Source organism: Macadamia integrifolia, unplaced genomic scaffold (assembly GCF_013358625.1).
Source record: "Macadamia integrifolia cultivar HAES 741 unplaced genomic scaffold, SCU_Mint_v3 scaffold1023, whole genome shotgun sequence".
Classification (NCBI taxonomy): domain Eukaryota; kingdom Viridiplantae; phylum Streptophyta; class Magnoliopsida; order Proteales; family Proteaceae; genus Macadamia; species Macadamia integrifolia.
The window spans coordinates 6,605-32,247 of NW_024868057.1; the positions used below are offsets into that span (position 1 = coordinate 6,605).

The 25,643-nt window shown below is 37.4% G+C and overlaps 2 protein-coding genes across 3 annotated transcripts; one reads left to right on the plus strand and one right to left on the minus strand.

Annotated features, from left to right (window-relative positions):
- The first annotated feature begins 543 nt into the window (after window positions 1–543).
- Window positions 544–15,734, plus strand: LOC122062417 (GDSL esterase/lipase CPRD49). Its single transcript, XM_042626037.1, has 6 exons — window positions 544–732; window positions 3,373–3,450; window positions 6,238–6,378; window positions 6,735–6,814; window positions 6,891–7,040; window positions 15,403–15,734. The coding sequence occupies exons 1-6, from the start codon at window positions 622–624 to the stop codon at window positions 15,614–15,616; spliced, it is 774 nt and encodes a 257-aa protein (XP_042481971.1). The 5' UTR covers window positions 544–621; the 3' UTR covers window positions 15,617–15,734.
- Window positions 15,735–16,507: 773 nt separating this feature from the next.
- On the minus strand, window positions 16,508–24,964 carry LOC122062416 (LIMR family protein At5g01460). Of its 2 annotated transcripts, XR_006134943.1 has the most exons (15): window positions 24,430–24,964; window positions 24,211–24,296; window positions 22,721–22,839; window positions 22,311–22,421; window positions 21,808–21,906; window positions 21,598–21,720; window positions 21,178–21,240; window positions 21,024–21,088; window positions 18,340–18,449; window positions 18,145–18,259; window positions 17,976–18,041; window positions 17,287–17,397; window positions 17,123–17,189; window positions 16,823–17,048; window positions 16,508–16,666 (listed from the first exon to the last, which is right to left on the minus strand). XR_006134943.1 is itself a non-coding variant. In XM_042626036.1 (14 exons), exons 1-14 carry the CDS (start codon window positions 24,777–24,779, stop codon window positions 17,001–17,003), a joined length of 1,533 nt encoding a protein of 510 aa, XP_042481970.1. In that variant the 5' UTR covers window positions 24,780–24,964; the 3' UTR covers window positions 16,508–17,000. The 2 variants fall into 2 exon arrangements, 1 of the variants encoding a protein (XP_042481970.1); XM_042626036.1 differs by having other exon boundaries at window positions 16,508–17,048.
- Window positions 24,965–25,643: the final 679 nt, after the last annotated feature.

Sequence of the window (25,643 nt, forward strand, 5' to 3'; positions counted from 1 at the left end):
AGTTCAACTTAGATTTTGACATCCCTACCAAAAGCCATGGTCACAACTCAGCTGAGTTACTTAATAAATGGTGCAGTCATAATCCTAGATCTCGTATCAATAACCGATTAGGCCTGATTGAAATGGATTGATATCAAATGCTTGACACTCTTATTCTAAGATATCAATTTGGTTGTTGAGTGATTAAAAATAGAGAAATGTTAGAGTGAGCTCGGAGCTAAGATAATTTTCTCAAAACCCTTTCGCAGCACGTATGGTTAAGTGATAATTTCTATTTTTTCATTTGCCCTTTCTCACACTTTAAATGGTGGTGGAAGACTGATGTCATTATTGAACAAGATTTTTTTCGATTACACATTCGATGGTTGGGAGACCTTTGAGGTATATCGTTGAATACTTTTGGCCGAAATGCGTGCTGAATGCATGATTGCAATGGAGAGGATCCGGGTACATGTAGCGTACATGCACGCACATGTCAAGCAGACATCATACGTTGAGAATAATGTACCGGAAGATGATCTGGATTTGGGACTCCATAAAGAGTCGTCCTCAACTCTCTGTCACTTCAATTCTCGAAAAGCCGAAAAGAGTAGGTGGTGGAGGTGGTGGCTCAGAGGGACAATGGTAGGACCTTCACGACCACTTTTCGTGCTTTCTGGGTCTTCCATCGTTCAGTTCAGTTACAGTGAAGAAGGCTGGGGCGCTATTCTTGCTGACATCTATTCTCGCAAGGTACTCTCTCTCTTCTCGATCTTCAAAACTGATGATTGCGGGATATCTCAACTTTTTTGCTTCTTTTCTGTTTTTCTCTGTTGAAATCGTGTGTACAAGATCATGGGAGACGCAGTTCACATCATTTTTCGAAGTAATTGGTTGATTAGTTGTGACATTTGATGATTGATACGGGGAACTCTTTGCTCTGTTTTGGTTTGTGGTGGGTGGGTGGGTGGGTGCCACAATCCGTACTACTTCACACAATACATGCTCACTTGGAAAATTGCCAACTCTTTTGAACTGCACCACCACACCCCCCAAAACAAATGGGGGGGGGGGGGGGGGGGGGTTCGATTGGTTTTTGGAATGAGGTAGACAAGGTTTTCAGTTGAATAAGGTTAGGAAGGATGAGTTTTGTATGAAATATGGGTTTTTCTGTTGGATTTTGTGAAGATTACTTGCTAAAATTTTAAGAGGAAGAAGAATTCTCTGTTCTGTTCACCGAGAGCTTGATTGGGTCTAGTCATGTTGGGTTGTTCGTACTAGTAACTTGTTGGAAACTTACCACTTTGATAGAGAACATGTGTAGATTAATTGATGGATGGTAAACTTTTCTCTTTTAACCATCATATTAATATCCTTTGATGTTTTTAATTTTGATTGTTTGAATGAATTGCCAATATCAAGCAGCATTTCCTTCCACCATTGGACCTTTACAGTAATATATTGACGGTATTCAAATCCGTTTTAGGTTAAAAAGAAAGGGTTTTTGATGTGTTCTGTTTGGGGTTTTTTTTTAGTGGAGCATATTTAGAGATGCAAGATATGGGTTTCTCTCTAGAAGGTTTCTACACTTGTTTCGCCCCCGCCCCTCCCACCGGTCACTCTGCGTGATAGGGAATAGAAATTATGTTGATGGGTATAAACACATAGAGAAAGCATATAAATCTTTATGAAGTAATACACAAAGAACGTATGGTAAAGGTTCATGATAATCAACCCCATAATACAGAATCCAATTCCTCTCCAAAGGTGTAGATGTCTGGAATTGGTACTGGACACTAGTTTAGGCCAAACTAATGCTCTTGCAATGTTTAGATTGAAGGAAAACCAAGCACTCATGCTGTGCTGTTAATCTGGCTTCTTAAGAAAGGTTTTCGTGACTCTCCCAGCATATGCTGGAGACATGTTTGCACGTAAGAATTTGATTTGGGCATCTCGTTATCTTTGGTGTCAAAGTAAGCTTTCTCTGCTGTCTCTTTTTGCACTTTTCTTATTCTTGGAGGTGGCCTGGAAGGAGCACTTATTTGTTTATAGTGGGGGTATTTGTTTGACACTTCTGAATCTCATTGAGTTGAACAAATAACATCAGGCTCAAATCCTCTTGAAGAATTTGCGCCTTAGACCCCTTGAAATCAAAGTAATGTCTATTTTGTTGAGTTCTCTTTTTAGCTTTGTGGAAGGTGGGGGCAGTTGGTAGCCTATAGTAATCTGATCTGTTGTGGATCAAATTACTGATTCCATTGCAACTTATTTTCCTCTGTGTTTCTTCTATATCTTTGACTATTTTTGTTTTGTATTTTGTTTATCCCTTTTACCTTTTCTGAACTTTCAGGGTTCTCTTTGTTTACACCCATTCCTTCACTTCACTGATTTCCATAGAGTCTCTGTTAGTCAACTCAACCAAACCTTGCCTCGAGTATTTAGGTTCAGCTACTCAAATCCTATCTCTTGATTCCAATCTATCTACCGTCATGTCTTCTATTAGAACTTAGGTCATCAGCCCTTCTCTCATTATCTTGACCAACGATCTTTCTAGCCTTCCCTCTGTCCTTTTAGAGCCTTCATTGCGCTTTGATATCAAACTGTTTCAGTTTACTCTCTCATATTATTACCTAGTTGATGCCACTAGGCTACAGAAAATGCATTCTTTTCTAATTTTATCCTTTTCTGTCTTGCAACTCATCGGCCTCTACATCCTCATTTCAGCTTGACTCATTCTTTGGACTTGTTTCTTGATTTCTTGAAATTATGATCTAAAAATTATTGTTAATATTTGCGGTCTTTCATAGATCATTCACTTAATTTTCATCATTTCTTATTAGTCAGCATTCCTTCCTCGTTGTAAATGCTGTACCTTGATTCAAATTAATCCTCTGTTTCTGATTTCCTAATATGACATCTTATCTCATAACATACCACATATAAGCTCAAATGTCATTTTACTCTTCATAGAAATTACTTTATATTTTCATAATCCTATCTGTCTCATTGACTTCAGTTAAAATTTTATCTATCATTTCATTCTGCAAACTATTGCTAGTAGCAGGTTTTTATTTCCAACCCTCAGTTAGCTCACTACCCAAATAACAGCAAAGGTCAAGAGTATTATGTAGGGAAATACTTAATTGGAGGATCGCATATAAGATGAAGAATGAATCAAGTAACAATGTTCCAGCTATGATATCAGTTCAAATTTGTTCCTTGAGCAATGCTTAAAAATTAATTCCATGTAAGTGGGAAGTACTTATGACATCAACAATTGACAGGATAATTCCTTCATCATTGAAGCATAATAAACGCAAGCACCTACTTCTTCTTTCATACAACTGTGTTTACATTTTAAAGTGACTTGCTTTTACTTGTGCTGGGGTATAGGCAGACATATTGTTGCGAGGATATAGTGGTTGGAATTCGAGGCGTGCTCTCCAAGTTGTCAATCAAGTTTTTCCAAAGGTGTGTATGTATCTATAGTTCTAATGTTATCTATATCTCTTATGATTTTTCTTTTGTGGACTTATTTTACATGCGAGATTGGTTTTTTATGCACTTCATCAAGTTGAAATGACTCAAAATGAGTTAACATAGAACTTGGAGTAGTTATGTTTGCCAGTACACTTACAAATAAACTTGTAAATTAAACCAGATACCCCCTACCCATGCTACTTATTACCATCTTTCTCCATGTATTTAAAATGGAGAAAATAAAGAAGGGGTTCAGTTCTGGTTCATCCCAGTTTTGACCGACCAATCTGCTGTTCTGAAAAATAATAAAATTACAAGAAAATTAGGAAAAATAAAATAGAGAAAGGAAAACCTGTGAACTGGTGCACCAACTTTGATTCCAGTTTTTAGTTAGGCAGTTTTGTGCTCGGACGGTTATGGTTTTTCCAGTTCTACGGTTAGGTCAGTCCAATTAAAAAACTATTGTTTAACATTCTCTGATGTTTGTTAAAATAGATATAGCAGATGTAATTTTACTTTCATTTTCACGATAAATTTCACTCAATGCAATTTGACAGTTACTTCTACTCGGACTCCATATGTACAGAACAGCTGGTTTGTCCAGCAGTGGGCCAAAGGAAACCCAATGGCAGAGACCTGGGGTATGTACCATGTTACTATATATCCCAATCATATGGACACCCAAGTCCATGCCTGTCTTCCCATCCATGAGAAACCCCCAGAAACACTTGGAACACTACTTAAAGCTCCCTATGATTGACCATATCTGATGGAGAACCCTTAGGGAAGGGAGGGGAAATCAGAGTAGAGAGGGGGAAAAGGAGGATCACACTCACACGTTCATTCAATAATCAAATTGCTCTCTGAATCTTCAATCGATTACAACTAATATATAGGAAAATAGGAACATGAAATTAGAAACGTAACTGGAATGGAAACTAGCCTAAACTAGGAAACAACTATAAAAAGGAAACCAAAGCAAGGAAATAAATCCTACTCCTACGTTCAAGTCTGGAAACTAAAAGCATGAAATAAAATACTAAGTAAACTACTAATTTTATTTCCAACCCTTGTTGGACCAAAACCCTGGGCTGGACCGGTTCTTCTTGGCTCTTGGCTTCCAAAACCGGTCATGCTGGTCCAACCAAGAAAGGGCAGCCATATCTGCATCAATATCTCATTTAAATTCATGCTTCTACTCACGGTTCAGTGTTCACAGAAAGTAATATCCAGCTTCCTTCTCCCCTAACTTGACCTTTCAGTAATCAATAAAATGGTTCCTTTTGCACATTGCTGGACAAACCAGCTGTTCAGTGCTGCTGGACCATGTCCCAGTTCTGGATCTAACCGTGTTAAATCCAGCTGGATTAGGTCACGTGTAAAAAGAAGCTTAGAGTCTTGTCACTGGATAGATTAGGAAAAGAACATATTAAGTTCACATATTACATGAATAAAGTTTAGGGATGTAACAGATTGTAACCTTGTTAATTAGAAATCAAGCTTTTTTGCTCGGTGTCTAGAAAATCTAGCCATCCACAAATTGTGAACTCTGACATGAGCCAGTATCTAATTGAACTGAGAACCTGAGGCTTCGTGTTTGCATGCAGTGAGTGGGACATCTCTGCACCATATCCTGCTAGTGCGTTGCTTGAATCCATGTACAGATTAGAGAATACATAGGCGGCATTTTGTAGGACCATTGATTCTTATTCCTCATTTTGTCAATTTTGTTTTGAAAAATTAATTTTATGAAAACTGTTCCAGGATGATAATACATTTCATACTGTTAGATAGATTGATGATTATTGGAAATCGAGTAATTTCTTGTTCTCCAGAACATAAAAAAACCAACACAGTGCTTTTCCGCACCAACAATAAAGACGAATCTCTGGCAATCATACATCAGTCATACTTATGAAGTAAATATGAAATAAGTTGCTCACATTTTTAGGGGTGATTTGAGCAATTTAATGTAGTAGATGAGCACTCTGATGTAGTAGATCTTTCTGTATGAGGGGTTTAAGAAATCACCGGTTTTTCCTGGAGTCTTCACCTTCTTTTCAGCATCAGCCATGGTGCTTGATGAGGAATGATAAGTTTTGTTGATGGCAAAAAGTCTCGAATCTCGGACATGCTGAAGATGCTACAGCTTCACCCTCAAATCTTGAAGATCAACCTTTTTAATAGAAGACAGGATGAAGGAAATAACCCTTATTTTGTGGCGGTGCATTTGATTCTTTTAACCCCATTTCTAATATGTTTGTCGAGATTGAAAAAAAAAAAAAAAAAAAAATGTCTCAACCCAATTTATGATATCAATTCTTCCTCTTTTTCTTTTTCTTTTTTTTCTTTTTCTCTCTTTTTGTTTTTTTTTTTTTTTTTTTTTTTTGATTTCATACCACTCAACCCAGTTTGGACCTAAAATCCATTATGTGTCCAAAAATAAAAAATGAAAAAGCGACACCGAAGGTTTCCTAAGTAGGCTTATCACCAGTTCAATATGCATGCTAAAGTGTGATAATCCTCTCCTACACAAAAGTAAGAAATATTGGATACATTTTTTAATTGACAAAATCTGTCCTTAGTTAATGAGAATTGATATAAATCTCTGAAATTTGGTAATACTCTTTCTGTCTTATCCTATTTATATGGTGGTGCAAAATGAAACCAGTTTCTTTCACTTGACTTGATTCTGAAGCATATGGAGATGCCGTTCTGGCTCAGGCTTTCAGGTATTGTCTTTTTTAACTTATTTCTATGTTGTTGTCTTCATTGCAGGATGATTCTGTACAGCCTTCATTGGTGATAGTTTACTTTGGGGGAAATGATTCAATGGGCCCTCACTCATCTGGCTTGGGACCTCATGTACCACTCCCAGAATATGTAGAGAACATGAGAAAGATTATAGTTCATCTTAAGGTATGTTATTTGCTTTATATCAATGTAACATGGTCCTACTTTTTCAAGTCTGAAGGACCCACAAAGCAGTGTTGTGGAAAGTCGATTAGGGGCTTAGTGACAGAAAGATGCGAGTATTATACTGCACAAAAAATTAACACATTTGGTAATTTCCCTATTAAGTGCATGGTCTTCTTCTCCACACCATCTCTTTTTCTTTACCTGGATACACAAAGATGCTTATAACCATTTATCCTGATTTTGTCTGCACTTGTTCTGTTGCTAAACAGTCCTTAAGCTTGATCTGTAGAATAGCTTTCTCCTACCTGAATATGGTTTTTATTCCCTTCCTAACTCAAATTTTATTTCCTAACCAGAGCCTCTCAGAGAAAACACGCGTTATTTTTCTTAGTTGTCCTCCTGTCAGTGAGGAGATGATCCGTAATAGAGCTATAAGGTATACTGATTCCAATTTTGCATTTCTTATTTCATAGTCTTTCTAAAGCACTAATCTAAGTCCTTCCCTTTTACAGTGATTTGATTAGCCCTCTAGATCGGACAAATGAAGCCTGCAAAAGATACTCAGAAGCTGGTTTAGAGCTTTGTAGGGAGATTGATGTGAAGGCTATTGATCTATGGTCTGCAATTCAAAAGAGGGATGATTGGATGACTGCCTGCTTTACGTAAGTTTTTTTGTGTTATTTTATACTAGATCCTATATTCTGTGTGACCAGTGGGTAGTTCATGTTTTATGAGCACCTACATATCGAAGATGATCTGGTACCTTATGATACCCAAGGTTAAATACATAGAATATAAGAGTCCATCACCAAATCCTTCCTAAGTGGTCACAAATTCCAAAAATAGACTTTGATTATGTACCATGTGCCTTGGTTAGATTTATCTGATGGGAGGTCTAGGTTGAATGTTGTGATGAGTTTAACCCACCAAAACATATACCTCCATGCTAGTAAATCATTCATAAACCACCTTAGATTTCACATTAAACCTCCGTTTTCAAAGTAATCACAATTGGAAAGCTTCTGCCATTATCATAGAGTTCATTCTCTTTGATGTTTCAAACTATTTTTTGGTAGTCTACCCCTCATCTCTTCTTTCCTACCCTGCACTTATTATGATAAATAGGTTTTTCTTCTAATTCTTTACATAGTTCAAAAATAAACTAGAAAATACTGAAGAGTTCTATTGCCAAAAATAAGGAACCAGGCACAAGACAACAGTGGTCAAAAAAGAGCACTTCACTCTGGGGTCTCTTGGGGACTCATTCACCACTAAAGTTACATTGGAATCAAATTCTAATGTAACCCTAAGTAGCCTCTGATCCTCTCTATCCCTTGAGTTAAGTGGTCCTCTTTGACCCTTGTTATCTTGTGCCTGCTTCCTTATTTTTGGCAATAGAACTCTTCTGTATAGTTTATTTTTGAATTACATCAATTCTTCCCCAGATCTATGCATTAGGACTTCTAGAGTAATATTGGGTAATGTCTATCTTTTGCTACAGTAAAGACTTGTGCTTTCTTGTACGTAGTTGGTTACAGATGTTCCATTCATAAATCAAACAGATCTCTGTCAGTGGCTACACAAAAAAATTGTCCATCTAGTACCATCACAACAACATTTTACTGAGAACAAAGTGGTTTATAGATTGGTGCTAAAACTAAGTAGGGCAGTTTCATATTGTTGGTTTTCTGTCTGTGGAGGTTCTGCAGTATTGGATTTGAAGAGTTTTGGCAAGAATAGTTTTAAATTTGGCCAACTACTCGGGAACAAGGAGAAATTTCTATTTAAACAAAAGAATTCTGTTCTGGAATGTTTTTGCATACGAGTCCAGGACAGCGATTGGTGATGGCATTCGTCCTATTATCGTAGTAAACAAGGGGACTATGGCAAGCGATACCTCACCTCGGCTATAGTGAAGTTCAAACAATTTAAAAATTGATTATAATCGACTTGCTTGCTTAGTTCCGCGCTTCTGTTTGCTAGCAATTCTCATCTTGAATTTAGTTGCGCCCTTCTTTGCAATTATCACCCTCTCTGATCCAATCATTTACTTTTTTGTATTCTATGTCACTCTTATTGTTTTGATTTGTTAATTAACAGTATTCATATTATCAAAGGAAACCAAGGGTATGAGGGTGGTGTCAACCAAGTCTTTTGGACAATAAAATCATCTACCGTAAAGTGAATTTCCAGCCATGGATTTAAGGGTCTGCCTCAAAGGGGATACCAATCCAATCTGTGAAGGATCAGCTGATCCAGTTGGCCGAAAAAAAGAAGAAAATCGTAGTCATTGAACTAACAATGAAAATTTTAACATTGTGCATAAATGTTAGAAAAAAAAAAAAAAAAAACCGTGATTCAATACTTAAAAAAGTTATAGACATGTATACAATAATGCAATGCCACCTCCATATTGCAGAAAATGCCTGCAATTCATAAAAAATTGTGGTGGATCTGTGGGTTTGGATCCAAACCGATTGGTAAAGTGTTAAACTGCTTGGTTCAGTTCGGTGCAATATTTTTTAGGTAAAACCAAACCGAACCTTTTTGGTTATTGTTATATGTTTTCCTTTAATAATTGTAAGGTTGTAGTTGTTTGTATTTTTTATTTTTTATTCAAGGTTTGAATGTCTTTTAATTTCTTTAGTGGGATTTTTTTTTTATTCTTGTCGTAAATTTTTTTTTTAACTATGAATGACTTAACTTACTATGTATATATTAATCAGTTTACTGTCGGTTTAAACGGTCCAGTTCAGTTGGAACCACTTAACTAAACTGTCTCAGTTTTGAAACCAAAACTGAATCATTTATTAAATGGTTTCACGGTTTCGGTGTAGATGACTTTGTTCAGTAAACGGTTTCGGTTTGGTTTTGACACCCTTACGGATTGGTATATATCTAAAACAGAATATATAAAGTTTTTGGGTACTCGCCTTAAAGATTATATTCAAGTAAAAGTTATATGATGTAATTTTGATTATTCCTAATGATTGATATGTTCTTGTCTGATACCTGTATGGATTGGGACTGATGATCTTTAAAGCCATGCATCCATCTGAAAGGTAACAATAATAAAAGCCAAACATGTTTCGGCTAACGGTGACTTAATCATTGCAACCTAAACTAACCACTCATTCTATCTTTGATGCCAATTTTAACTTCAGGTAGGTGGTATCTAGATAAGGATGTCAATCGCTTTGGTTTTGGTTTTTCAGTTCAATTTCGATAGGTTCAAGATACAACATGTGGAAACCGAAACCGAATTGGAGCCTGTTTTCGAAACCAGAACCAAATCGGATCGGTTCAGTTTCAGTTCGGTTTTTATTTGGTTCACTATTTTGTTTTGATCCGGTTTGTATTCGATTTGGGCCCTATTCTAGGTGTTTGGGCCAACTTCTTACTTCTTCATCAACAAAAACCTCTTATTAGTAGTCATATTCCAGCAAAATTTTTCCAAACATTAAAAAAGATAGAACTTATCATCCACATTGATTAAAGCATCAGAAGACCAATGGGTCGGCCCATTTTGGTTCAAAAATGGGTAACTCAGTTTGGTTCAGTTCAAACCAGGTTTCAGCCCTGAAACTGAAACCATAACCAAACTGAGAAAATATTCCAGAATTGGAAACCAAAACCAAAACCAAACCAAGTTGGTTCGGTTTGTTTCAGTTTTAAATGGCCGGTTTTGGTTCAAAGTTGACACCTATAAATCTGGAGCACCTCTATCTCCTTGAAGAGTCATCTCTTATGTATTGTTGGACTGTTCTTAGGAGATGATAATCAACCTCCATCACATTGGGAGGAAAGTTGTGACAGTACCTCCAGTTAGATGCATAGTTCTATATTGTCTGCTTCTTGATATCTATCTTCGGAACAGATTGTTGTCCTCTTGGTCTACCTAGGAACTGCACCAACTTGTTGAATGTTAGTTGACTTCTCTCTCTCTCTCTCTCTCTCTCTCTCTCTCTCTCTCTGACAATTTTTAGCTTCAGGGAATCTGATAAGGGGCATCCTCCAGTGGATTACTTCCTTGTTGCATTGGCAGACAACAGTGTTTTAAATGACCTATTAACCAAACAGTCATCACAACTGACCTATGAGTGTACATTCATATTGTTGAAATCATGTATCTTGTTAAGTATGCTATGATCTCTTTGGATCTGTCTCACATGCTCTCTCCCTCTGGTGGTAAACGTGCTTGTAGGTAGGCCAAGAACTTCGTCTTTAATCTATACCCCTTTTGCTGTGATAAATCAGGCTTGTTTGAAGGATTAGTCAGCCTGGAAGACTGAGAAGAGACCCACACAGTATGTGAGTATAGGAATAACTTTAAATTCGTGTGCTTTGGCAGGTTGTTTGGGCCCTTAGTTTTCCCAGGAAAATAGTGAAAAGAAGGGGGCAATGAGCTAGGAAGTTTCTAAACTTGAATTGGATGAATTGCAGAGTTGAAGAGCTAGATAGACTTGGTTTAGATTAGGGGAGCTGGACTCCTAGTGAATATGGGGTATATGGTGATAGTTAAAAACGATTTGACTCAATGACAACATGAGGCCCTTAAAAGTATCACTCATGATCTACTGCATTTACTTGGAAATTAGAGAGACACGGAATTCTGATGCTTGGATGACATTTTCGTTGTTAAGTGAGCCCTGCAGTTAGAAAATTATCATGTTGATTAAGGGTGTAGACGTGTAGTAGATATCTTAGGATGCCAAGTTCCAACCGGGTTTGGAACAAGATCATATGCTATTTTTCCAGACAATTATGTTGTTGGAATCAGATCTTCAGGAAATTGACCGATTTGGCCCCCAGTGATGATTCCATTCAAGTTAAAGTGACTTTTNTTTGCTAGCAGTTCTCATCTTGAATTTAGTTGCGTCCTTTGCTATTATCACCCGCTCTGATCCAATCATTTACTTTTTTGTATTCTATGTCACTCTTATTGTTTTGATTTGTTAATTAACAGTATTCATATTATCAAAGGAAACCAAGGGTATGAGGGTGGTGTCAACCAAGTCTTTTGGACAATAAAATCATCGACCGTCATAGTTTTTAAGGCGCTGGTAAGGCGACGCCTTAGCAGTGCCTAGGCACTGATGCGGTCTAAAGATGGTAAGACAGTGCTCCGCCTTATGTGAAGTGGCACCTTATGGGTTTTTTTTTAAACACATTTTAAAATTACTTGATGAAGATTCCAAATATAGATTTTTTATTGGTAGGTATATGGTTTTGTTAACACTTGAGATGTATGGGATCATCTTAACTCCACCAAAAATAACCAAAACAAACAAAACAAAAACCCGATTCACAAATAGGGTTTGGATTTTGTCAAGGGTTTTAAGAAAGGGCTTTGAGAAGGAATCAAGGAACAAGGAAGAACCACTGATCCAGGAAACCATTTTGCTCTGGTAGTGGTGAGCTTCATTCTTCTTTGACAGGATTAGAAATATAGTGGATGACCTTAGGGCTTAGGCACTCATTTGGCCATCATAGAGGTAAGCATAATAAATACTTGTATTTTTTATGTCTTCTTTTCTTTATATTTATAATTTTGTTTCATAGTTATGTATTTATATTATATGTTAATATGTTATGATGATTGATGATTGACGATTGACGATTGACGATTGACGATTGACGATTGACGATTGACGATTGACGATTGACGATTGACGATTGACGATTGACGATTGACGATTGATGATTGAATATTGATGATTGATGATTGATGAAGATGAACTTAGTTTATTCACTTTATTGATTTGTTTTCTTGATGAATATCTTACATTGGTATGGATATGAACCTTTAATATTTATTTAACATATGAGTAATAGGATTCAACTAGGATTTGAGCCAAATAGATTGGTTTTATAAAAAAATTACACAAGAACGCTTTAGTCGATAAGGCGACGCTTTATGCACGCTTTATCGCTAAGGCGCTCCGAAAGACCCTCAAACGCCTCTATTGCCTTACCGCCTTAAAAACTATGTCTACCATAAAGTGAATTTCCAGCCATGGATTTAATGGTCTGCCTCTAAGGGGATACCAATCCAATCTGTGAAGGATCAGCTGATCCAGTTGGCCAAAAAAAAGAAGAAAATCGTAGTCATTGAACTAACAATGAAAACTTTAAAATTGTGCATAAATGTTAGAAAAAAAAAAAAAGTGATTCAATACTTAAAACAGTTATAGACATATATACAATAATGCAATGCCACCTACATATTGCAGAAAATGCCTGCAATTCATACAAAATTGTGGTGGATCTGTGGGTTTGGATCCAAACCGATTGGTAAAGTGTTAAACAGCTTGGTTCGGTTCGGTGCAATATTTTTTAGGTAAAACCAAAACTGAACCTTTTTGGTTTAAAATGATTTTATTAATTTTTTTTTTTTTTTTTTTTTAAACGGCTTCTTTCGCTTTTAAATTTTTTATTTGAACGGATGTAAACTTGACTTTGAATTTAATTGCTTATTGTTATATGTTTTCCTTTAATAATTGTAAGGTTGTAGTTGTTTGTATTTTTTATTTTTATTCAAGGTTTGAATGTCTTTTAATTTCTTTAGTGGGATTTTTTTTTTATTCTTGTCGTAAATTTTTATTCTAACTATGAATGACTTAACTTACTATGTATATATTAATCGGTTTATTGTCGGTATAAACGGTCCAGTTCAGTTGGAACCACTTAACTAAACTGTCTCAGTTTTGAAACCAAAACTGAACCATTTATTAAATGGTTTCACGGTTTCGGTGTAAATGACTTTGTTCAGTAAACGGTTTGGTTTTGACACCCTTCCTGATTGGTATATATCTAAAACAGAATATATAAAGTTTTTGGGTACTCGCCTTAAAGATTATATTCAAATAAAAGTTATATGATGTAATTTTGATTATTCCTAATGATTGATATGTTCTTGTCTGATACCTGTATGGATTGGGACTGATGATCTTTAAAGCCATGCATCCATCTGAAAGGTAACAATAATAAAAGCCAAACATGCTTCAGCTAACTGTGACTTAATCATTGCAACCTAAACTAACCACTCATTCTATCTTTGATGCCAATTTTAACTTCAGGTAGGTGGTATCTAGATAAGGATGTCAATCGCTTTGGTTTTGGTTTTTCAGTTCAATTTCGATAGGTTCAAGATACATCATGTGGAAACCGAAACCGAACTGGAGCCTTTTTTCGAAACCAGAACCAAATCGGATCGGTTCAGTTTCAGTTCGGTTTTTATTTGGTTCACTATTTAGTTTTGATCCAGTTTGTATTCGATTTGGGCCCTATTTTAGGTGTTTGGGCCAACTTCTTACATCTTCATCAACAAAAACCTCTTATTAGTAGTCATATTCCACCAAAAAATTTCCAAACATTAAAAAAGATAGAACTTATCATCCACATTGATTAAAGCATCAGAAGACCTATGGGTCGGCCCATTTTGGTTCAAAAATGGGTAACTCGGTTTGGTTCAGTTCAAACCAACGGTTTCAGCCCTGAAACTGAAACCATAACCAAACTGAGAAAATATTCCAGAATTTGAAACCAAAACCAAAACCAAAACCAAACCAAGTTGGTTCAGTTTGTTTCAGTTTTAAATGGCCAGTTTCGGTTCAAAGTTGACACCCATGAATCTGGAGCACCTCTATCTCCTTGAAGAGTCATCTCTTATGTATTGTTGGACTGTTCTTAGGAGATGATAATCAACCTCCATCACATTGGGAGGAAAGTTGTGACAGTGCCTCCAGTTATATGCATAGTTCTATATTGTCTGCTTCTTGATATCTATCTTCGGAACAGATTGTTGTCCTCTTGGTCTACCTAGGAACTGCACCAACTTGTTGAATGTTAGTTGACCTCTCTCTCTCTCTCTCTCTCTCTGACAATTTTTAGCTTCAGGGAATCTGATAAGGGGCATCCTCCAGTGGATTACTTCCTTGTTGCATTGGCAGACAACAGTGTTTTAAATGACCTATTAACCAAACAGTCATCACAACTGACCTATGAGTGTACATTCATATTGTTGGAATCATGTATCTTGTTAAGTATGCTATGATCTCTTTGGATCTGTCTCACATGCTCTCTCCCTCTGGTGGTAAACGTGCTTGTAGGTAGGCCAAGCACTTCGTCTTTAATCTATACCCCTTTTGCTGTGATAAATCAGGCTTGTTTGAAGGATTAGTCAGCCTGGAAGACTGCGAAGAGACCCACACAGTATGTGAGTAGAGGAATAACTTTAAATTCGTGTGCTTTGGCAGGTTGTTTGGGCCCTTAGTTTTCCCAGGAAAATAGTGAAAAGAAGGGGGCAATGAGCTAGGAAGTTTCTAAACTTGAATTGGATGAATTACAGAGTTGAAGAGCTAGATAGACTTGGTTTAGATTAGGGGAGCTGGACTCCTAGTGAGTATGGGGTATATGGTGATAGTTAAAAACGATTTGACTTAATGACAACATGAGGCCCTTAAAAATATCACTCATGATCTACTGCATTTACTTGGAAATTAGAGAGAAACGGAATTCTGATGCTGGGATGACATTTTCGTTGTTAAGTGAGCCCTGCAGTTAGAAAATTATCATGTTGATTAAGGGTGTAGACGTGTAGTAGATATCTTAGGATGCCAAGTTCCAACCGGGTTTGGAATGATCATATGCTATTTTTCCAGACAATTATGTTGCTGGAATCAGATCTTCAGGAAATTGACCGATTTGGCCCCCAGTGATGATTCCATTCAAGTTAAAGTGACTTTTTTTCTTCTTTTTTTTTTTTTTTTGGGGGGAGTGGGGGTTTGGGGGTGGGGGGGTGTGTGTTGGGGGTTGTATGGCTGTGGTTGGATCGAGGGCACATATGCAGGATGATTTGTCAGGTTACGAGTGCCATCTCTAGATGAATGTTTTGGAACTGAATTTATTCATCATAAAGATGTTACAAACATTACTCAATTCAGATAAACTTGTCCTCTTTATGGTCTGGAAAATATTTTTCCTTCGCCCTGTATCTTGTAACTCGTCTTTTCCTTTTTACAGAGATGGTATTCATCTTTCTTCTGAAGGAAGCAAAATAGTTGTGGAAGAAATACTAAAGGTCCTCAAGGAAGCCAAATGGGAACCATGTTTACACTGGAAGTCTTTGCCAACTGAATTTTCTGAGGATTCCCCATGTGATCTTGTTGCTTCCGATGGCAAGAATACTACAAACTTCTCAGAGGTAGTGATTCATAGGAAGATACAATGGGATTGATATTTGCTTTGTTGACAGGATGGTGGTTGTCGTGCAGAACGGAGTTAAAAGAGAAAAATTTGTAATGTTTTAATTTTCCATTCAGAGCATCTATCAAGAGGAAGTATCACTTGGATTAGGGTAGGGGATTACATTTAAAATTTATACGTAAATCCAAGTCATCCATAACCAGAGAAAAGCAAGCGACCCCCCCCCTTCCCTCCTCTAATATTGCACATCTGTTCGATGCTACATTTTGTCATCATTCAAATCTGAATTTTAGGCAAATTCCATCCATCTGTGATGCCTAATCTAATGATAAATTCAGAGCTAAGAAAGGATCAAGTCAGGTTGTGTTGCTAACAAAACAAGTGTGCAACATCCAGCCAAAATACCAGAACCATGTTTGGCACTGGATCGATTATATGCATATGCCAACATAAGCTCGGACTACCTTCTTGGCTTTAAACCCTACTTCAGGATACAAAAATCTGAAAACTCTGGAGAAACATTGGTTTGCAAGTGATATGGGTCATAACCCAGAAATTGTTCGTCAAAAATCAGCTTGATCCAACAATCAGTTTTGTTTGTACAATCAATTTGATTCAGAATAGATTGTCAAAAGGCATAAACAATAAGCTACTGCTGTTGTTTGTAGTCATTTTTGGATCAGGCAACCTTGTGTATAACCCCTTTTTATGATTCTCATCATCATCCTCTTATTAGTATCAGATGCATTTTTGTCACCGATTCACCCTGTTTGAAGCCTTGATTGCAGGTCTGCAACTACACCTGAAGATTCTTCCCACTAATTTCATGGTAAGTTGCAAGTTACCCCTTGTTTTAGATGATGAAGTACAAACCCAGTTGCATTTACCACACCACATCCAACATACTAACATAGAAGCCATATTTCAGAACTCTAAATTTCCTAGGAAATTCGATACAAGGCATATATCATTTGTACATATACCTAAGCAAACTGATCCGCTAAAACCAAAAAAGAATATTGTTCCTGAAGTCTAAATTACAGTAGTGGTAGTCATCCAACCCCAAGCCTGTCATCCCTATCTGGAAGTACATATCATCATCACAAGCACATGTCAATTTATAAGATAAATCAGCCATGTAATAGAGATACATAGGAGGATAAGAGAAAGAAAAAAAGGCATCACTGAGATAACCCCAGACGCAACAAACAACAGCGGCACCAGCAGTAGCACTCACCATGCTCCTAAGAGCTGCAGATTTAGGATTGAACGTGAACGGACCATGCTTTGAAATTATGATATTGAAACAAACTAAGGCCATATACATCCAACTCCGAAAACCACTTCAAGATGAATGACGTGCTTTGAGAATTTAGGAGTCACCCAGTCCAATGCTCTTCCAAGAAGCACACTACTTAATTGGCGAGCTGGAATCTGCCAGTAAGTTTTCTCCTCCTCCATCCCTGAAAAGATTACAAGACAATATGAGTAGGTTCTAATTCCTGCTAGACACAGGATATGGGGAGTATATACTTACAAAGGCAGCATAATATACAAATGTGAGGCCTGCCAAGACAATAAATGCAATTTGAAATACATTATACCTGTAAACCAAGGGGAGGAGAGAGATAATGTTAAATCCAGTCATAAAATCATAAAATATCAAAACAAGAGTCGGAACACAGCTCAGTTGCAACTGACTTGTACAGATATTTAATTCCACGAAGAGATTGCAATGTGTGACCAAATATTTCTTGAGCAGCAGTTGCTTGGGCATAATAACCAAAAGCTGTAGCACAGAACTGAATCACACTGCAATAGGAAAATGATAATGAAGACATTAAATTTTGAACATTAGGGAAACTGCTAGAAACCTTCATAAAATGGAAAGTCATGAAATATCAGGCCATTGTCATCTTCTGCTATAACTGAAAAACATTTTCCAACAAAACCAAAAAAGTAATATAAAGGGCTATATTGATGGTGTGGTCCCATCCAGATCCATCATATAAGATAGTCACTGATTGGGGCCCTGATTTGTGAGTCCCCAGAGTTACCATGTCAAGTAGTAATGCAGGCTCCAGTACCCTGGATCTCAGTCTTAAAGTTGTTCTCTTGACATAAATCCATACAAGGTAGCTCATGTTAGCACAACTCAAACACAGTTGCAGCGGTACACAGTGCTGGAACCCAGTATGGCATTACTCTTTGGGGCTTTCCAACTTCTGTGTATTCCTTTTAGAAACTTCAGTCCATATTTCTTTTTCTCTCAGATTTGGTTACAACAGCGTGCATGACAGACAAGTGCTAAACCAATTAAACAGGGTCGATCTACTGTTTCTATTTCAATACCCAAATAAAGAGTTAGGATGCCAAACAAGAAGGCAGACCTGATGGAGCAAAGGAGAATGAGTCCCACATTGAACAGAAATGAATTCATTAGAGTCGCACCCCACCTGGAGACAATAAAGGGTCAAAGTGAGGATAACAAATAGCTAAATATGTCAACCAGTGCCAGCAATTAAAAATGTGGAACATGATTGAGAAAGGATTCCTTACTTCATTGGGTGAATAGTAATGAAAACTAATCTCAGACCAAGCATCATTGCCCCAGCAATAACTGCCACTAGAAGGTAGAAGCAGAAGAAGGCAAATGCAGCAGTACCTAGAAGGCCTGGTCAAGTAGCAAAAATCTACAAGTCAGACCAAGAATTCTCAATGCCTGCCGAGGATGCAAAAGTTTCGTCAACTTACCCCAGACATTGTCCAGCTTGATGAAAACCTCATTAAGGAAAGGAGAAAGAGGTGGATCAATCAAGAGATAAATAACAATATGTGCCACCCAAGCTACTGAGACAATCAACCTGGAAAGCAACAAGTACATATTGGCCAAGGTTATACCAAACTTGAGCAGTAATTCACAGAAAACATAGATAAAATTAAATCAGCAGTGAATATGTGGAGCAAAATAACTTTGAAAACTTTCTGACTTTAGTTCGATAAAATGATATATAAATAAAAACCTGGGTTTTCAATCCTTGACCTTCATTGGCTAAAAAATTTGTTATCAGAGGCTAAGAAGATGAAAAATGAAACACAGCCCACCACTGCAGTGAGTGCAAGATCCCAAGCCCCTGGTTTAACTTCCAAATCAAAAACGAAAAAAAAAATTAAAAATAAACTGGCGCATATTATAGCCACCTCAATGCTATCACCTATTACTGCCACCATTGCTAAATAAGAGAGACAATATTCATCCAAGTTTAGGTTTCATATGGAATTTGGAACTCTTCAAAATAAATTTCATTGCCTTCTTGCAGGAGGAAATCCAAAAACCCTCTAGCCATGAGGATACATAGCCAATGAGATTTAGGTGGCCAGCTAAGGGCTGTTTAGTAATGTTCCTCTGGAGTACTTCTGTGTCTTTTGTTCTTAAAACAGTATTGGAACAGAAACATGTTTAGTAATGCTTCTATTCTTTTGTAATGAACCCGGCATTTGAAACACAATTTAAGAAAACACAGACAAACAAATTTATTTTGAACACTCTCATCTCTCCCATCTCCCTCTCTCTGAACCCAGCCCTCCCTTCTCACAGTCGCACCCTTCAGTCGGTCTCAATAGTGGTTACAAATCACTGGTTGAGGGAGTTTCTGGAGCTCTGAGTTCTGTTCTGATCTTTTTCCAATTTTGCAGATTCACGTTTCGCTGATTGAGCAGTTAGCCTCACTGGATGGAAGTTACTGGATTTTCTCTGTAAATAGGAAAAGGGATTTATTACCAGTGTCAAATGACGTCGAGTGTCTCAGGTTAGATTGGACCAAAGAGAAGGAAAATTTGGGGTTTATTTTTTCCTTAGTTTTGTGGGATTTTTGAAGGAAGGGGGAAGAAGACAATACCAATAGAGGAAAGACATCTGAACCAAGGTGTTCTCTTTGGTGTTTTTTTTCCACCAGTAACTTTTATTTTTCCCTTCGATTGTTACAAAAGGATTTAGTAGAAGCTAACTGGCAATATGGCCATCCAAGACTACAGTCCGGTTTTGAAATCGGGATTAGCATCCAAAACTTCTCTCTTGCGCAAAAAGAGAAATTTCTTGTGCCTGTTCTTGGGTATTCCAGTTTCAGAGGCTGACACATTTGAGGATAGGATTGTGCAGCAAGTACTATACAGTATACACTGTTTGCATTTGCAGTTTGTTCATGTTTTCCTTGGAGTTTTGATACATTGATTCACACGCTTGCATCAATCTCAAGTTGCAGCAGGATTGTGCCACAAAAATGATACATTGGAAAGCAGCTGTCTTTAATAAAATGATACATTGGAATATGAATGTTGGACAGGAGCAATAGACTAACTTAAATTAGTTGAATAACATGTGTTGTGACATGAATGAGCTCTACAGTCTGTTTCCTGATGGGCTTGGAATAGATAGTCATAGTTGTATTCAATTCTAATAAGGTTTCCACTTGTTTGATATCTGATGACTGTGTTAATGGATCTTATCTTCTGATCAATTTTCTTCAATTTCTCCTCCTCCCTGGGAGGTAAGTACTGGGACACAAGGTCTTAAGAGTGCAATTCCTTTCTGTCCCTCAACTATGACAAGAGGTCTTAAGAGTGCAATTCCTTTCTGTCCCTCACTAGTTGAGTGTAGTTCTGCCAGTACTCTTCAAATTTGATGCTTCTAGTTCACTGGTAGCAGAGAGCTATTGCTAGTACTTTACCCGTTCTTCTGTTTTCACTAAAATCATATGTGGAACCAAACTCTGTGAATTCTACAATCATATGTGGTACGTATTGGCATGTACACTCTTGGTGCCAGTGATCCTGGATTTGTAATGCTTACTTTGCCACTTGGCCAACTTTGTTTGGGCTGAAAATTCACATGTGAGAAGGGGACCTTTAGGGTCTAACTGCCCATAAAATCTCAGCCCCATCCACTCAATTTGTACCACGTGGCACATAATTGAACTCGTCCAGAGATATCGTCTGGGACCAGGAAATAATATATTATACATGTTCTGAATTACAACTGTAGTCTACCTCTCAAAAGAAATACCTGAAAAAGCCCCCCACTTTATTTTTCCAACCCAAGAATTATGCATTATTACCCAGTCCATGCAAAGAAACTGCAAGAAAAATACCTAGAAATATAATCAGAAAACAGGTGCTTGTTCCAGCTACGCAACCAATTAGAAATAAAACATAAAATTTTCTCTTTTTTCTATCCCTTTCTTGAAGCAAAAAATGGAAATAGTAGCTGAATAACTGTAAATTGTTTGCCCTACAGTTCCAAGTACCTACTAAAGTTTCATAAAAATAATATCGAACAGATATGGAAGCAATGAAGTGAATGGACAAACAAAACCATTTTGAGAATCATGTTTCAAGCATTAACATAGTAATAAAATCACATTTGTCGGCAGACCACTCACCCTAGAACTCCCAATACAAATTTTACCAGGTAGCCAATAACAGTTAAAGCCCAAGTAGTCTCTGCCTGGATAAAGCAGGCAGTAAAATGAGATGCAGAAGAAATACTAACATAAAAACATAGTCAAGATGTAAAATATACATTATATCACTGACCTTCTCTCCTTGAGGATACATCTCATCTAAAGCTTTGACATCTTCTTCCAAAAGAAGCAACTCCTGCAAGGATAAGCAAGCATGGGATGAACACCATACTCAAGAATACAAGGAACTCATGCCTCCACTTAAATCACTGATCTGCCAATTAAAATAAATATGTTCCAGGAAGCAGAACACTCAAACCAAGAAAGTAAAATTCACAAAGACCATCTGCTGCCTAAACCAGAAAACAGGGAAGCAGGATGAGAATAGTGAGTATTACAAAGGACATTAAAGGAAGCACAACATAGAGATGATTGAAACAAGACATAAGTAACAAAGTAAATTGCTAATATACATGTTCTAATAAAATTCAGGTACAGAAAACACGATACAATCAAATTTATATATTAAGTGACCAGACACAAGGGTAAATACCTTTTCAACAGCCTTTACATTTTTTCGCCATTTCCTCCCTTTAGAACCACTTCTCTCTTCTTGATGAAGTGCGTCAGCAGCTTTTTTCAATTCTCTAGCTTTTCTCCCCAATTCAGTTGCTTCCTGCAGGATATAAATGCCACCCACCACTAAGTACTCATATCAACAACTATCCAAAAAAATTGCAGGGGAAAAAAATGCAATATGCACCTTGATATACTGTGAACGAGTAATAACAGCCTTTGGACGCCGAATAAATGAAAATATAAGCCCCAAAGGCAGGCAAGCAATACCTACACCACCAAATAACTGCAATGAAGATTTTCATCAGCAATAGAGACTCTTCTAAGAGGCCACTATCGTCAAACAAAAAAAAAAAAAAAGGCAAAATCCCTGTAGGCCACAATTAATAATAAATGATATATGCATTTCAGATATTCCATAAGAACAAATAGGCAGAAAGACCTAGTCAACAATTAACTAACATAATATACATCTACATAACTTCAAAGATCAAACATGTTTCTACCATGGCCCACGGGGATGGGGAACCCTCCAAACATGACTAAAGAATGCAGATTCATATTTCCGAATGATAGATAGGATGGAATGTACTTATAGAACCAATCTATAAATGCATCTAACTTCCAAGGTGCAACAGAATTATACCAGACATGAAACCTCACAGAAATAAATTAAGTTTAGAAACATACCGAGAATAGAACGGATCCAACAATGGTGGTGAGGGCGACAACGTATTCTGGAAAAGTGGTACGCATAGTCCACGTTTTCTCTGATGAAGCACCAGCTGTGTATGAAGAGCACTGGGGGAAAATGCAGATACGAAGGGGAAAAAGGGGGTTAGAACTTAGAAATCTCCATCATGTACAAGAACAATGCCAGACCACCAACTCAAACCTCCCATTCCACTCCCCACCCACCAAAAGAAAATGATAATCAAGAAACAACAATGTGATAGAAATCACTATTTTCTGCTTTTGGTTGCCATCACCAATTAACATTATCAACAGGCACAATCAGTGGTAACCCTCACAATATTGAAGTCAAAATGAAACTAGTCATAATCAAAATGAGAATAGAACAAATGCAAAAGAACAGGGACCTGATGAAAAGATGCACCACCAATACATGGCTGGCTACTAGAAAAAGCCCATGAAGTTGGGAAATTAGTTGTGGGTGAAGAAAGGTGTCTAACAGTGAAGTCCACCTTTCCAACTACACCTGTGCCATCCAACAGGGAAAATAATGTCAGGTAAGTACAGACATAACAAAATAGAAACTCAGAACATAATACGTGCTACTAGAAACAATGTCCAATCAATTTGATAGTTTATGAAAAGCTACAATGATGCAGGAGCATCCATGTGAGGTTTTTTATGGTATAATCTTTATTTATCAGCTGTTAGGCCCTAGATTAAGATTTCCAGCAAGAGAGTACTACATTAACATTGGCTTCAGTAGTTGAGTTGATTGAATAGCTTTTAATTAAAACATTTTTTTTTGTGGAGGGGGGTGCTGGATCATATGTTCCATTTTTCTATTTTCTTATTGAATATATAGTTGCCAGGCCTGATCCAGTTGTCTATGGCGATCGTGTTGTTTGAGCTGGAGGACTGATTTTAAAAGTCTAATTGTATAAGACATCTTCTGATAGGGTTAGAGTTAGTTATGATGTCCTAGTTACTAAGTTCATCTTCTTAGTGTCTCATCTGTTAAAGTTGCTAGTAGTTATGGTCCTTGTCTATTAGTTAGTGCTTCTTAGTTATTGTCTTTATTTTTCAACCTATTGTGTTGTCTACCGTAGGGTAATTATGGTCTATAATCTTTGCTTATAGTACTTGACTCTTTCATCATAGATATGATGGAATTTCTTACAGTTTGAGAACTAACCAAAACCGTGAGCTTTCTTTCCAGTATTTTCTCTCTTATGTCTCCTCTCTTCCCTCTTCTCTTCTACTTTTTTTCTTCTACTTTGATCCTGTTTATTCAACACTGATTTTGTAACATCCACAATTGACAGGTGCTCTCCATTAATAAGGGTTTGCAAAGATTCATATCAAAGGTATTTCCTATTGCAGAGAAAGGGGGCAGAACTAGGAGCAGGAAGGGAAGGAACTAGGGAGGTTTGATATTCAACCACCACAGGGCCCAAACACCCCCCCACCCCCACCAAAAATTAATTAAGGCATACAATAAACTTAACTTCCACTAAAAGCATAACTCTAATAGCAGATGTTACCCATCCCTGGACACTCCACATGCCAGAGCTTTCTATTGGATGTTCTTCGAATGTTTTGCTCGACTAGGAATTTTCTTCAAGTTTAACACAACGTGACATGACAGTAGGCATTGTATCAGAAATTATTGAGCTTGATTTTGTTATCTTTTATCAAACTGTATTAGGATTTTTCATACACTGGCCCAACTGGAACTAATTCACCGCAACATTAATTCAACATCACTGTTAACCTCCAAAATTGCCAGTAGCTTCTATTTTGTTCCCCTATTTTCCTCAATAAAGTTAGATTCTTTTAAGCGTTGGATGAAGGGTTAGTTTAAACGCAGGAAAAGAAATTAAGGCGTCAAACTAACCGTATAAAATGCCAAGCACTAGAGCGCAAACAAAGGCCGTAGCCCCTACCCACAGCACTGCACTCTTTATTCGTTTCCCTATGCTCCTGCACACCAAACACCACCACCACCATGACCAACAACAACAAAAATCCATCGTTACTAGGTTCCTATTGCTAAACAGGAAGAATGAAATTATAAGTCAATGCCAAGAAACCTAAAAATCCTATAAATACCTACTTGTCCTGATCGCCTTCGTAGTAGAACATGGCGAAGGGGATAATGAAAAAGACGAGTGCAGCATCAACAATGTAGACAATAATCCACAGTGTCTTCATTGGCAAAGTGAGATTACAGGCGCCATTGTAGATCGCGTGTTGACATGCCGCACGGTTAGCAACATCGGCTGGAAGCATAAGTATAGAAATTGCAGCAATGGAGAGACCCAAAACAACGACGAACTTGGGGAAATAAGCTTGATTCGCATCATCAGGATGTTGATAGTTGACGAGAAGATAGACATTGAAGATGAAAACAAGAACACAAACCACTATAGCGACGATCACTAGAGCAAGATTAAAATCCCCCATCTTTCAAATCTTTCCAATCGATTAGATCGATCCAAAAACTTCTCGATCGATAAAACGAAGGACGAGGGATTCGAAGTTCTTGTTGCCTTTCAGTGCAGAAGAAATCGAAAGAGAATCATCATCGTCTGATCCCTCTTTTTCCTTCTCTTCCCCTTTTTTTCTTTTTTCCAGAATTTGAAAACCAGAACAGAGAGAGGTTCGGGGTAAACTTTTGCTCATTTGACGTATTTATCCTCGTGTACTATCAAAATGACTACTATACTCATAAATGATGAGGAGTTTCGGTTTGGGTGCTTTAGGTAATTTAGTTATTCACCTAACCGCGTTTCGTACAACCTGTAAGCGAGGCGATCTAGCGATGTCAGGGATTCAGTTGGGACCGGTTTCGGCCGATTCCAATACTGTATCGGTCTGGAAGCTGGATCGGCCTTTTTTTTTTTTTATGAAGGGTTTTTCCTCCTTAATAGTAAAGGGCTTTTCGAGCAGGGCTGGACATCCTTTTGAGTTAAAAAGCTATCACTTTTAGGCCCGATTTCTAGTAATGTCCCTTTGTCTGATCCATTAACTGTTTTGTGCATCTCTGCCTCTTCAAAAGGTTCCGCTTGACCAGAGAGTTTTCGTACAAAATAATACAGGAACTACCTAACAAACCAATAAATGAACTTCTCTCTCACCAACCAAAGAGATGGATTTGAGTATAACCTCCAACCCTACTACCATTGGAAAGTCCTTTACAACTACATGACTAAACTTTTACTCCAAATCTTCCTCACCCAACCGTTGAAGGGGAAGCCATGCCAGCCAAAGGTCTTTCCACAATAAAAGGAATTGTAATAAAGATTTGTTTAAGAAATAAGCAGTTGC

Bases quoted from the DNA above. Each gene is read 5' to 3' on its own strand.
- LOC122062416 (XM_042626036.1), bottom strand. From the start codon at position 24,779: ATGGGGGATTTTAATCTTGCTCTAGTGATCGTCGCTATAGTGGTTTGT. The intron at 17,398-17,975 runs GTCTGCCTTCTT...TTCCTATTGCAG, and splicing joins ATTCTCCTTTGCTCCATCAG to TGTGATTCAGTTCTGTGCTA. The intron at 17,049-17,122 runs GTAAGTATATAC...TAATCTTTTCAG, and splicing joins TTGTATATTATGCTGCCTTT to GGATGGAGGAGGAGAAAACT.
- LOC122062417 (XM_042626037.1), top strand. From the start codon at position 622: ATGGTAGGACCTTCACGACCACTTTTCGTGCTTTCTGGGTCTTCCATC. The intron at 6,379-6,734 runs GTATGTTATTTG...TTTCCTAACCAG, and splicing joins AGATTATAGTTCATCTTAAG to AGCCTCTCAGAGAAAACACG. The intron at 6,815-6,890 runs GTATACTGATTC...TCCCTTTTACAG, and splicing joins ATCCGTAATAGAGCTATAAG to TGATTTGATTAGCCCTCTAG.